Source organism: Oreochromis aureus, linkage group 5 (genome assembly GCF_013358895.1).
Source record: "Oreochromis aureus strain Israel breed Guangdong linkage group 5, ZZ_aureus, whole genome shotgun sequence".
Taxonomy (NCBI): domain Eukaryota; kingdom Metazoa; phylum Chordata; class Actinopteri; order Cichliformes; family Cichlidae; genus Oreochromis; species Oreochromis aureus.
In genome coordinates, this window is record NC_052946.1 from 24,021,707 (window position 1) to 24,035,888 (window position 14,182).

At 37.8% G+C, this 14,182-nt stretch overlaps 1 protein-coding gene across 2 annotated transcripts in view; it reads left to right on the forward strand.

Moving 5' to 3' along the window:
• Positions 1 to 2,527, forward strand: part of foxj3 (forkhead box J3) — an 84,568-nt gene extending 82,041 nt beyond the window's left edge. The window contains exons 11-12 of one of the 2 annotated variants that reach the window (XM_039612490.1): positions 1,673 to 1,774; positions 1,918 to 2,527. In XM_039612490.1, coding sequence (XP_039468424.1) covers positions 1,673 to 1,774; positions 1,918 to 2,030 — 215 coding nt within the window. In that variant the 3' untranslated portion in view covers positions 2,031 to 2,527. The remainder of the gene's footprint in view (positions 1 to 1,672; positions 1,775 to 1,917) is intronic. The other variant, XM_039612491.1, reaches the window with a different exon arrangement.
• Positions 2,528 to 14,182: the final 11,655 nt, after the last annotated feature.

Consider the following 14,182-nt stretch of genomic DNA (forward strand, 5'->3'; position numbering starts at 1 on the left):
ATGTGCATGTTTGTGGGTCTGAAATGATTATCGACTCAAAAAGAGTAATCTGTATGTTTCCTTTGTTTGGAAATCGAGTAATCTGTGTAATGAAAGATTCATCCAATTATATTTTGACCCTTTTCCTTGATTAGTTTAGTTTGTATTTCATTATACAGTATATGAATGCTTAATTGCTTAAACATCAGCTTTCATGAGGAGGTCTTTTTGCCGTTACACATTAACATGTGTTTATCTGGAAGATTTTTCCTCCTTCCAAGTCAATCTCACAAACAGTTTGCCTGTCTTTAAGGACAAATATAGATTTGTTAGCTATGAACCACTGGTTTCTACACCAATAATAAATATAACGTGACCTTAGAGAGGAAATAATTCACAAACGGATAAAAGTACCAACACTGGCACTAAACTAGGAGAGCGCGAACACTACCCAACCTTATGAACTTTATAGTGTAGTTACATTTAGTTGCATGAGTTATAATAATAATGATGATAATAATAGCAATAATAATAATAATAATAATGATAGCAAGCAGCTTGGCAGCACAGTGGTGCATCAGTCGTCTCACAGTAAGAAGGTTCTGTGTTTGAACCTGTCAGAGGACACGCTTGTCAGTTTAATTGGTGATTTTAAAGTGGCTGCTGATCTGATGATAAATGGTTATGTTTCCCTGTGTTAGCCTGTTAAAACAAATACATCTTTTTTAAAACGACACTGTGCCAGGATGAGAGAGCTTAGCCAGGGGTGAAGAAGTCTTCATGCATGGATCAATCCTAAATGTCTGGACCTAGTTCAATAAGGAGAGATTGTCTGGAAGAATTGAAGATGATTTACTGAGATATATACATTTTGATTAATAAGCTATTTGGCAATTAGACGCCGATGAGCGATAGATACTGGGATTAGGAGGCTTGGATGGGGCTTTGAATGACCAGGCTGAGGCGGGTATCATGAAAGAGCGTCTGAAAGGAAGAATGACAGATGAACACTGATTGGCAGCAGATGGCTGTCTCTCCCTGTTTCTTCCTGTTCAATGGGAGGTCTTCCTTCCCACTGTCGTCAAGTGCTTGCTCAAAGGGGGTCATTCAATTGTTTGGGCTTTTGGTCTTTTATTGTACGGACTTTACCTTACAATATAAAGTGCATTTAGGTACTCTTTAAAAAACACTGAATGAATTTTTAACCAACTGATTGGTTCACAGAGCGCAGAAAAGAAAATGATTGGACTGTTAGGAAGGAGGAAGTGACCTAAAGAATAGAGTAGGAAACACTCAGGAAAATCAGGCAGATGAGTGAATACAGATCTTCCTTATTGAACTTGTGTGTAAGCTTGATTTGTGTTCCTCATTTTAATTACTTATTGTCAAAGTTCCTGAAATTTACCCACGATTTAAATTTTGTGGTAAAACAACCGTTTCCTAAAATGGAAATGGTGGCCAAACTGGAACATTTTGAAAGTGGCTACTGAGGATTTTCAAAATAATAGGTCCAGAGTGGCAAACATGCACATTTTGGTGCCCGTGTCCACTCAGTGTTCATTCTCTCCTTATTTTATATGACTAATTTTAGTGGCCTGAACAGATAAGAAGATAAAACAAAGGTTATTTGTCAGCAAAGGTGTTTTCCATCTGGTTTAAAAGATCTTTTAAATAAAGTTTTCATTTTTCTCAGCAGGAAATCTGTACATGGACTCCAGACAAAGTATGTCCATGATGGTTCCTCCAGCATATCCCCACATGCCCCCCATGAGCAGTGCAGGACCCACTATGACAGGTGACATATAGCCACAGCAGAAACATGGATGAAATTATTCTTCATAACAGTTTTGTTACCTCAGTTTGAATGTTTGGGGTTTTGTTTGTTTCTTTTTTGTTTTTTAAGCACCAACGAACTCTTCCTCTGATCTTTCTCTCCAGGACACCATGCACAGATGAACCAGCAGCACATGATACCTGCCAGAAACTTCCAGATGCATCGCATGCAAGCTGACGATATCCAGGATGATTTTGATTGGGACTCCATTGTCTAGCTGCTAAAACTGCTTCTCGCAAATACACAGGAGCGAAGGGAGGAGATGGAAGCCAGGCTGAGCTGAAAAGGCCGCAGGTGGAGGAGGCCAATGTGGGTGGACTGCAGAAGAACATTTGAGAAGCTTTGGTGGAGAGACGCAGAATTCAGACTTCAGAATCCTGACAGTTTAAAACAAAAACAAAACAAAACAAAAAAATAAAAGCAAAACATAACTAGAAAATGTTACTTTGAAGACAATCATATTTAGTCGGACATTTTAAAGTGATTGCTTACAAACTTGTGTAGAAGCAAGTTGAACACATTCACGTCTGAACCACGTGCTCCTCAGCCAGCCCTCTCCCCGTCCCTAGCGAGCGGCCTTCCAAAGTCCGAGCCCCCTCCCCCCTCCCTCCTCCCCTCCTCCAGCCTCCTGCTCCGTAACCGTTATGTGATTTGAGCGGCGTGTTCAGCTTGTAATTCTTCTCGTGTTGACCTTGGCCTCAGCTGCCTCTTGGATGAGTTTCTCTCTTTATTTTTTCTTTTTAAATTGTTATTTTCTTCTTCTTCTTTTTTTTTTTTTTTTTTTTTTTTTAAATGAAACACAAGCCGTCGCTGTGAGTGATGTCATGGTGTTTGTTGGTCACTTTTCGGAGAAAGTTGTCCCGCTGTGGCTGAATCGGTGGTTAAAGATAGGTTTACAAAAAACAAACAAACACAGGGTTTAAAATGTGTAACCAGGCTTGATGTTAAACAAACCAGAGTAGAAAATAAGAGGGAGATCACGGAAAGTGTCGTGATTTATTTTCTTTTTTTAATGTTTTTGTTTGTTTGTTTGTTTGTTGTTGTTTTTTTAAAGCCAGCCAATGTGATCAGTCTCACTGCATTAGACAAGTTATGGGAGTACAGCAACTGTCTTTCTTTATTTTTCTGTCCCAAGCACTTCAAGATGAATGAATGAGTGGAAGATGATAGCAGAGAGAAGTCAGATATTAGTCATTTTAAAATTCATTCAGCCCAGAGTTGATTTAAGCTCTCCGTTTGCATCGTGTTTGTTCATATTTGGCACTTCCATTCTCATTAAACAAGTTTTAGGCTTAAAGTTTGAACAGCAGCTTTCAGGCCAACTTATTACTGAACATTAACGGTAACAATATTTGCATGTTGGTCAGATAACAAGGAGCTGCATACAGTAATGTTTAAGACGTGTGAACTGTAAAGTGTCCTGTTCAGTAAAAAAAAAAAAAAAAAACATAGAGGGGGGTGGGGGCGACTGAAATGTCCATTAGTTATATTTTGTAAACAAGACATACGCTGAAGTCTTTAAACGAAACACTTCTACTGTGGAGGATTTAATTGTTAATTTTCTTCCTGAGAGTTAATTGAGTGCATTGTTACCTTAATGTAAGGGAATACAAGGAAAATATTAGTCCAGTTTCAAAGGTACTAAGTCTGTCGCTGATTAACGCGCTATCATCATCACTTTATTACCTTGAAATTTTTGCTATTTGCTCAGATTGACTGAGAGTTTTTTTCTCTCTTAGCAGGTTGTGATCGAGGGTTATGACCTGATAATGAGCAACTGGCAGATCAGTTTTTTTCTTTTGGAGAGAGCTGGGCTAAGCAGCAGTCGCACAGGCCTCAGGACCGGTCAGAGACTCCCTGGTAACCACCAGTCACTAAGGAAAAATACATTTTTGCTAGGTGAAGTGAGCCACAAATATGAATGCTGTGCTGTGCAGAAAACCTGCTTGTGATTGCTTTTATCACCAGCCGTGATTGCCTGCTGTTTGCACGGAAGACGCCAAGTACTTGCTAAGTGTACGATGGAAACCAGAAATGGAGACTACTTGCTTTCATAGTAAAAGTCTTTTGAAATGTCTGTTGGGCCTGTAAGGCACAATTTTTGAGTGTTCACAGATACCGCAAAGACTCGCAACTTGTTTGTTGGCGTCTTCCATGCAAACTACGGGTGACCACAGCAATCTGATAACAACCACAGCAATGCTTTTTGGTGGTTTTTGGCGGAGCACCCTCTTTGCAACTGGTTTCACCAGGCGACAGCCAACAACCTTGAGAAATTACTCACCAACTGGTTGTGGAAAGCACATTTTTCCATAGTGACCAGTGGTTGCTATGGGGTTGTTAACTGGTCTGTAAGCTTGTGTAACTGACACCTTAATCTTAAGCTGCTGGAAGTGGGCTCATATTTACTGCACACACATAAGAGTCTAATTCTGGCAATAAGCATATTTCCTAAATTAAAGAATTTGTCCAAACCATAGATGAAATGTTTTGCAGTAGTAACAATTAAACTGTAAAGAATCCAAATGCAATTTGGATAGTAACGGTTTCAATTCTTGCTGACTTGAAACAAGGTTAGTAAAGTAAATTGTATTTTGAAAAACAAACAATAGAAACGTAACACTGCCTTCTCAAAGAGAAACAAATCTGATCAGCAGAGCAGACATGACATTTTCTTTTTTTTTCTTTTGTTTTTTCCTTCTTCATTGTCACTTCTGATGTTTAAATTTTTTGGGAGGATATTCATTTTTTTCTTTAAACTGCCCACAGGTTTTTTTTTAATAGAGAGATTTTGCTACTATACAATCATAACTGAATGAGAAATGTGACTCATACAGGACGTACAGTATATATGTGTGCTGGTTATAGAGTGTGTGTGTGTGTGTGTGTGTGTATGTATGTGTGTTTGGTTTTATTGTAATTTTAGGGCTATGATTGATTACTGCAATCATCTCTATGCTATCTATGAGCACAAAGCAGATGCACACAGTGCTTAAAGACTAGATTTGACTTAGACTTTTTCTTGGAAAAGGGTTTCTGAAGCACAGAACAGGGAAATCGGTGGTTCTGGAAACCTGTCCACTGTGTCCTGTAACAAGTGGCTCCTTAATCAGACAGGCGCTGAACTTTAGAGACACTATGTTTTTTTTGTTTTTTTTTTTGTTTTTGTTTTTTTCAAGTCCTTTGCACACTTTTTGTTTACTCATCTGATTGAAGCTGCAAAGAACCGTGTGGATCGAGTAATCATTCTTATTAGTTCAGTCATTCATTCACCTATCCATCATTTCACTTTTAGTCTTCCTGACATCTAGGAACAATGAACAGGATTATTTTTCTCCTCTCTACATCTATGACACTATATTTTGGAAAGTTGAAATTGATACCAATCTTAATTAAATATGGTAAATATGAAGCTACAGCGACAGAGAAATGCTGGTAGTTAACACAATATTTTTGCATTTTTGTACATTTTCCCAGTTTGTGGAGTTCAGATAATTATTACAGTTGTTTTGCACCAAAAGAAATTTTGTTACTTCTTGTCCAATACCTTTTTTAGAAACGTTTCACAACTTTCTGTCTCCTTCTGGGTTTTGCGACATCATTCATTGCTAATGAAAGATTTGTTGCACTACTTTTGTTTTTTTTTTCATAGTTTGCTGTGGTCAAAGGCACTGCAATTTTAGAAATGCCAGCAAATAGAAAAACGCTGCTAAAGCACACAAAACACAACTACAATAGAAAAATGCCGCAAAAGATTTTTTTTAAAAAACCTCACGAAACGCAGTGGAAGTGTTTTGGGGACATAGTAATGTGACGGAACAGCTGCAGCAGTGACAATCTGACAGTAGACGGCTAAGACTAAACGTGTATCTACAATATTAATTGAATTCACATCAGTTTTATATATATTGCGCCACACAACAACAGTCGCCTTAAGGTGCTTTTTATTGTAAGGTAAAGACCCTAAAATAATATAGATTAAGACCCCCAACAATCATACAACCCCCTCTATGTGCAATGACTTGTGAACATTGGGAAGGCAAAACTCCCTTTTTAACAGGAAGTAACCTCCAACTGAACCGGGCTGAAGGAGGAAGGCCTTGTGACAAAAGGCCTGTGGAAGAGAATCATATTATGAGTCATGTGACACATTAGCTGCATCCCTTTCTCCCTCACAACACTGATGAATCCTCTGCTTTTAAACACATGTCGGTGCATGCCTATTTTGGTTTCTGGTACTTCTGCAGCTGATCCTTCACATTATTTTCTCCCTAAAAGCGTTTGCGCTGTGTTTTGAGATTTCAAGATTTTTCTATGTGCCGGTTTTCTTAAGTTGCAGTGTGTTTGACCTCTCAGGGCCACCGTATAAATCCTCCACTCTGGCATCATATTTACCATATGGACGCGTAATATTCTCATCAAACCCGGCTAGAAAGTGGAAGAGATGTCAAACTATCCCAGAATTTCAAACGATTTCTTCAAGACAGTTTAGCAAGAAAGACTGCAGTAGTAGGCATAGTTTTGATTTTATACTTGGAAGACAATCATGGATTCTTTTTTATGATTTTATGATATTGCGAAATGTTTTTTCTTATTGTGTAAAAAGGCACTTTCAAGTCTCTCTTTATTTTTTTTTTTATTTTTTTTTTTGCCCCAAATTGGATGATGGAAAACCATGCTTCTGAATACGTAGGTGTGTTTTTCTTTTTTTTTTCGGATCTATTACCAGCCTGGTTTTATACTGTAGACCTTCTGTTGAACTGACCAGAGCTGCACTGTGCAGAAGAACTTGAGTTCTTTTCTTTGAACTAATGATACTGCCATTAATTTTTTTTTTTTTTTTAAATTGTTGTTGTTTTTTAAATTTTCAGCTATTATTTTGTTTTGGTTTTTTTTTCCCTGCCAGTCACACACCTGTATACTTTTGCATCATTCTTGCCATGTTCCTTTTCTCCCTTTGTTTATCAAATGTCTGCTGATTGTGGAGGATCGCTTTATTCAACTGCCGGGAATTTTTGAAAATTAGGACTCAGACAGGACACTTAAGCCACCTGAGTTAACCAGTTCATGACTCTTGGGTGAGTGTGGGCCAAAGGACTGCAACCGAAGACAGCAGCAACAAAATAAAAACAAAAAAGGAGAATCGGGTTTGTTCTTTGATGATCTTAAGGACCCGAAATGAAGAACATCCAGCGAGCAGTTGGTTGGAGTGAAAATGAAGTGTTTCGCTTCTTCCAGGCGAAGACGGTGAACACGTATAGTACTATAAAAGCACATCATCCAACAGGAAAAGCAGAAGATTTGATCGAGCGGATGAAAGGGAAAAGAAAACGGTGATGACAATGACTGGATCACAATCAGTTTTACATTATGTCTGAGTGAGTGCGTTCGCTTGTGGGAGTTTAAGTTCTATTTTTTTTTTTTTTTTTTTTTTCCAAGATGATGATTTAAGTTTTTAAATACCGCTGGACATGTACCTGCCAGAGAGATTATTATTATTATTGTTATTATTATTATTGGGGGGGGAGATAATGGGGGAAAAAAAGTCTTGTTACAAAATGGGAGAGAACTGCCAACATCTACTGCTGATTGGGGCCTGTTTTATTCAGTGCTGGTGTTGTTGTGCTTGTACATATATGTCTTCAATCATCCCCCCCTTCCCTTTTTGTTTTTTTTCCCCCCTCTTGGGGGTGGGGTATCAAGGCAGAGGGTGGGTCTTATCCATGAATGAGGACGGGAGAAGAATAGAGTATTTTGTTATTGTCCAATCAGAGGGTGACAGTATGTATATATCTATATTGTATATATGTGATAAAAAAAAAAAATGCGTTGGCTTTTTGTGTGACACTACCTTTTACTTGTACTATGGTTCTACATTCAGTGTTTCAGTGTTGATAATATATATTTGGTTTGTGTTTTTATTTTTCCGTTTTTTTTGATTTTGTCTCTGTCATTTCTTGTAATTTTTTTCCCTCCTATATTTGTCTTCGTTTTTGTTTATTGCACGGTTTATTACTTTTGTTGTCCGATGAGGTGACACAGCTACTCTTTGTATTCGTTTAGTGCTGTAAAATAACTCAAGTGTTATTAGAATTGTCGATACCACCGCCCACCCCCCCCCCCCTTCCCCAATATGCATGAATGGCACTTAAAGAAATAAAATATGGTAACTTCACTGTGGAATAATGTGCTGTTTGAGCTTTTTCTGAAATCTTAAAGCCCATAGGAGATGAGCTCTTTTTATTTACAATAAATAATCGGAAGACATTTGTTTTACTTGCCACATAATTTGAGCAACTTGTATCGCTTGTGTCCCAAGGGATACAAGTTCAAGTCAGTTTCAATTATATAGCGCCAAATGACAACATCAGTAAGCCCATTTGACCAAATGGTGACAGTGGGAAGAAAAAAACTCCCCTTTAGCAGGAAGAAACACTCAGTGCATCATGAGAAGCCCCTAGCAACCCAGGCCTATTGCAGCGTAACCAGGGGACTATTCAGGGTCACCTGATCCAGCCCTAATGATAAGCGATAAGCTTCTAAACTGGGAGCTGGTTCCACATAAAAGGGTCCTGAAAGCTGAACACTCTGCCTCCCATTTTACTTTTAAATATTAGTGTAGTGGGAAATTCTATAGCATAGAAAGCTGCTTCTTAGCTGTGACAGTCTGCACTATAAGCATGACGTCGACATCGGTAAACAACAAAAGAAATTAAGAGAGCACTTGATAGTCTCAGTGTAACACAAATTCTGGTGAACTTCAGGGATCAGTCTGCCCAGTTAGAAAACAGAAACCATTGTTAAAACACTTGACGTACTTTGGTGCAAATTACAGTGATAGTGGGCTATCTATCCCTTCTGACTGATCTTCAAGTTTTTTCCTTTCTAGTGTCTTTGTCACTACTTGTACCAAGAGATGGTTCCAGTAGGTCATCAGGTTGCTCAGGTAGACCAGTTTCTCCAGGATGGCACTTCCTAATGAGACCGTGTTCACACTGAGGACGTGACAGATGTGAAAGAGCGCTCTGGATGTGCTTTCTTCAAGGGGCTGATCTATCTGTGCAACCTGAACAGGCTGCAAGTCCCATGTCATGGTACTGACAAGGACACTGGGTAAAAGCAAAACTAGAGAAAAGAAATCTGTAACGATTTATCTGAAGATTTACCAGCGAGAGAATAACAATCGTCTCAGTGGGGAAAAATAATCGCATTATAGGCATTACCAATTCTAGTGAGCGATTGTTGAACTATCGTAATGTATGTGCAAAAGTCTCAATCAGACCATGGAGAGCAAAGATCTTCTTGCGCCACCTGTAAAGCCATTCTGTTGTCTTGCTGTTGCCTAACTAGTGCATCTGTAACACACCTGCATTTATATATATCTGTAGTCTCAATGAACACTCACAGCAACATTTTAGCCACATGTTCATACAGCGTTTTATTCTATACGCTACCAGGCTCATTTCGATCACCACCACGACCTAACATGCATTTTTGGGGGTCGAAAGCAGGAGCACCTGGAGGAACCCCACACACCCCCACGTGTTTTGTTTTTAATTATTATTATTTTAGGTAGGACGTGTCAGAGGCATGTAGGTATTACAATAAAACCACTGAAAGCAGTTGGCTCAGTCTTTTAGACTTCCAGAGTCTCAATTAAAAACGTCCAGCAATGCCTCATCACACAAGCTACAATACATTTTTTTACCAAACTAACAAAAGCTTAAACTACGTAACTTTCCTGTGTATTTCAGTTTTTTTTTTTTTCCAAATTCACTAATTAATTTCAGTTTGATTTAAAAAAGAAAATTGTTGCAGTTTCTGTGTTATTGCAAGTCTTTACAATATTAGGTGCCCTGAGATGAATCATGTTGTGATTTGGCATTGTATAAATAAAATTTAATTGAATTAATCGTGTAATGATTAATATATCATATTTGATATGTGAGTTTTTGTAAGGTTTTGGGACTTCTGCATCAACAGTGTGATACCCACTGAAAATGTAAATAAAATGCACAATTACATTTATGATGAAAATTAAAACTCATATATGGAAATTAATATTTATTTCATTTAAAAAATGTTAAAGGAGAAAAGAACCCACTTTATTTTCAAAAACATTTGAATTTTCAGTTATTTCATGGCATCAAAGGTTTATCACTGTTCTCACCAATGCTGGAAACCACGTAACATGTCCACAACAATCAAAGTCTAAACACAACAAAAAATTAACATTTACAATATTTTAATTGAAAATTATCAAATGAATCTATTCGACCTAAACATTTCAATTTCTGTGTGGTTTTACATTTTCATACCATAAACGACACTCACTCCTAAGTATAGGACTATTAAAGGCATTTACAACTTTTAACTCTATTCACAAAGACAGCTACATTACTTTACAAAGTCACCCATATTTTTATGTTACAGTGTATTTTTAATATCTTAAAAATAAATTTCATAGCCAGGTAAAAGGATGTATGAGTGTTGTTCTTTCTCTGCCGTGGAAAGGGAAAAGACACCAACAACATGTTGTAAATGTTTGTTAAAGCAGAGGTAAGTTGTGGATTGCTTAGAAATAGTCATGCATTGATGTGACTTCACCCCCCACCCCCCTTTTAACAGAGCTGATTATTGAAAAAAAAAAATTATGTATGTTTTTGAGCTGTGATATAGCTCATGTGATCAAATCTCAGGAGCTTTGTCTTTAAGCACACAGCCCTCCATGTAGTCTACATGCAGTGTGATACTTCACATCATCCTATAGGGATCACACTGTATATGCCACACCTTTATAGGATAATTGTTCTGGCTCGAGTAGGTTCATGTTCAAAGTTTCCCCTCCTGCTGTTGACTCTACGCCCAAATGTTCATATAAATGTAGCACATGAGTCAGACATCTTTGCTGTGAACTGTCTTTTTGTGGTGGTCACTTAAAGCTCTGAACAGGCTCACAGAGCCATGATGTGAAAACATTTCAAAGCCACCTTAGAATCGACCTCTCTGAAAAATACTGAATGCATAAAGTTATGTAAATGCAAAATACTCTTAAAATAAATCCCTGGTGCTGCATGTTATTATTCAGTTCTCTCCTGCTGTTATTACAGTTGTCGGTTAGTGAGGGCAAACCTGTGTTTGATGTTACATAACAGGTAGATTGTGAGTCAACAGAATCTCGGGCAGGAAAAGGCAAGTGTTGCTTTAGGTATTATCTACCTATGAATAATAAAAAAAGTAATAATATGCATTCAGTTTGGAACCTGACCTCAGCCGGCCCCATAAATCTGCCTCAATTAACAATTTAGCCAACAGCACACACACTTCCACACAATAAAACAACACTTCAGACATGTACACTGCCAAACAGCAGATGATTCTCTATTACATTATTCATATTTATATATCAATAAAATTGAGACAAAAAGTTACAGGTATGACTCATAGGCCTGTTTCTAAATTCAGATTCAATTCTTGAGAAACATGGTGCAGGTAACACCTTGGCCTCGGGTACAGCTTGGAGTCAGTTTGACCAGGATGTATCCTTTATCTGCATAACAGTCTCAAAATAGGAAACTTCCTTTCTCAGAGTGAGTCCATGCATTCGTTACCTCTGGCTGAACAATGAGATTGTTCTAACGGCTGAAAAGCTTTCAGTGGTAGAAAAAAACATCACATTTCTCTCTGATTAACTTCTCTTCATTGGCTCCTTGTTAACACCCCCAAAATCTTTCTTCTCCTCCTCGCATACAAAGTCCTGAATGATTAGCCCCCAATTAAAGACCTGCAAGTGCCATATTATCCCAAAAGAGGTTTCTTTCCTGTGGATTCAGGTTGCTAGGGGACTTCCCATCATGCACTGGGGACTTCTCTTCCACTCCCCACTGTGCATGTTTTAGCCTGTTTTTTGTTTGTTATTTTACAGAATAAAGCACCTTGAGAGGATAAATAAACCTGAACCTCATTTACCTTTCAGCTAAGTGAATATGTGGAGATATGATCAGCAAAATATAACTGAAGTATAAAAAATAGTACAACAATGCATTAATGTGTTTGCACCATTTTTTCTGGTTGGTGGAAATGGGGATTACCTAAAATTATATGACTTCATAAAAGGTGTTGGGTAGTTTAACTCTTTATGCCTCGAAAGTATACTAGGAGTAACCCAAACTGACTGCTTGCTGTCATAGTTCAGACCTGCCTATAGAACAAAATGACTGGGTTTGCATTAGGGGGATAGTGACTGTGGTCTATCCCCTATGCAGCTACCCTTAGAAAAATCTGGAAACTATTGTAATGGTCATCAAACCACAACTTTATTGAGCTCTCAAAACTTGTCTAGGGAAGGTCATCAAATGTCAGCCCTATGGGAGAAAGAGTTAAACCTTAAAAATCATAATATTTAATGCAGTAATTATACATTTCAATAAACTATAATTTATAGTGCAGCTATAGCTGTGCAATGAATGCAGATGAGCAAAATATATATTTTCCTCTGAAATATGAAGTTGCAGACATCGTTGGCTGTGTGAAATACTAATGTGAAATACAACTAAACTGTGCTTCAGTAGTCTTTCAGTTACTGATTCTATCAAAGTTTAGCTGTTGGTTATTATAAGCAGAGATCATTGATTGAACAGGAGAGAATAAACTGTAATAAGTATTTGGCTATTTCAGAATTATGTAGGAGTGTGTTTAAATGGAAGCATTTCCAAATGAATGTTTTAAACTTGTTCCTAATTAAAATTTCATCCCATTGCTGTACTTGTTTTAAATTGTTATTGAGAAGACCCGAGGGTTACGACTCTTACAGAATATATGTGTAAATACAATTTTACAAGATTATGAGTACTGTTGTCTTGGTACATCAGATACTAGTTTTTATTAATTAGCTTTTATTTATACTTAAAGTCACAGAGAGATCAGTTTTCTTTACAGAAGTGATCTGAGAACAAATTACATTTATATGACATAAGAAGATTTATTGAAACAAATGAGTTACAAAGATTTCTTAAAGTGTCAGAAAGTTCAGCTTTATACAGGGAGCAGAACCACACTGTTAATTGAGGCAGGGCGGTTTCAGATTGAAACAAAAATAGAAAAGAAAGTGAGAAGCAAGTTTTCACAAGGTTGCTCAGAGTCTAAAACTAACGTACTTAGTACTAAGTCTGGACTTTGGGCCATTTTAACCTGGTTCTTTTATTTTTCAGCCACTCTATTGTAGATCTTTTTGCTGTTGCATGACCCAGTTTTGTCCAAACTTTACAGACGGCCTCACTTTGGTATACAGTGAGGTTCATGGTCCACTCAGTCACTGCAAGGTGGTCAGATCCTGCAGATGCAAAACAGGTTTGAATCATCACTCGTCCACCATGTTTGACGGTTGTATGAGATGCTGTACTTTTTTCAGTGTAACTTTGCAAACCTAAGCCACGCTGCCAGAGAAGAGGCTTTCTCCAGGCTACCCTTGCAAACAAGCCATACTTGTTGAGTCTTTTTCTATTTGTACCGTCATGAACTTTAACATTTAACATACTGCTGATTCATGTACACTGTGAGATGGATAGAGAGCACTGCAAGATCTGAAATTAACTGGAACATCCATTCCCGGGAGGACCATAGCATTAACTGACGGAGAACTGAATGCTCCAGACCTGCAAACTGCACAAACGTCTGCTTCTATAGAGATGCTCACTGTTGCAGATGATCAGTTTATCAAATGTGAATCCATGAAAGGATCTGACAGCTACGAAGAGTAAGAAATCATAGAAACAAACATCAAACAAAGCGCTAGGTATATATTTTAATATTTTCCTACCTTGTGATTTATTATTGCTTTTTAAAAACCTTAGCTATGTGTGTATCAGGTGTCAAGATTTGCCCTTGTTATGCTGTCTTGCACTTTGCCATGATTAACTAAAACTCCCAAAACCTTTAAAATGACTGGATGCCATCCAGATGTTTCTAATTACATGTTCTGTCTGCTGCAATGTGAGAAATCAACATAACCAAAATGTCTTTCGTCATTTATTTGTTACTGTCATCATTTAAGCTGCAGTTGTCTCTTTGAAATCCAGTCTTAGATATCTGCCCTCGTAGACTGATTACTTACAATAAACTGAAAGTTACAGTTTATCCAGTTCTTTATCAGTAATTATATTTCCCCTTAGTGTTGGCAAAGTGACAGTTTCCTCAGCTTGTTTTAAAGGTAAGTGCTTCTGTTGTTAAAGTTAATTAAATCTGGCAGGATTTGTTCAAGAACACTGGAGGATGATGGACGAGGTGACTGAAAGATGTCGTAAAAAGCAGGAGGAGCTGCAACAGCTGTCAGCATGGTGGACACGGGAAAGTCACCGGGGTGGTGCAGGA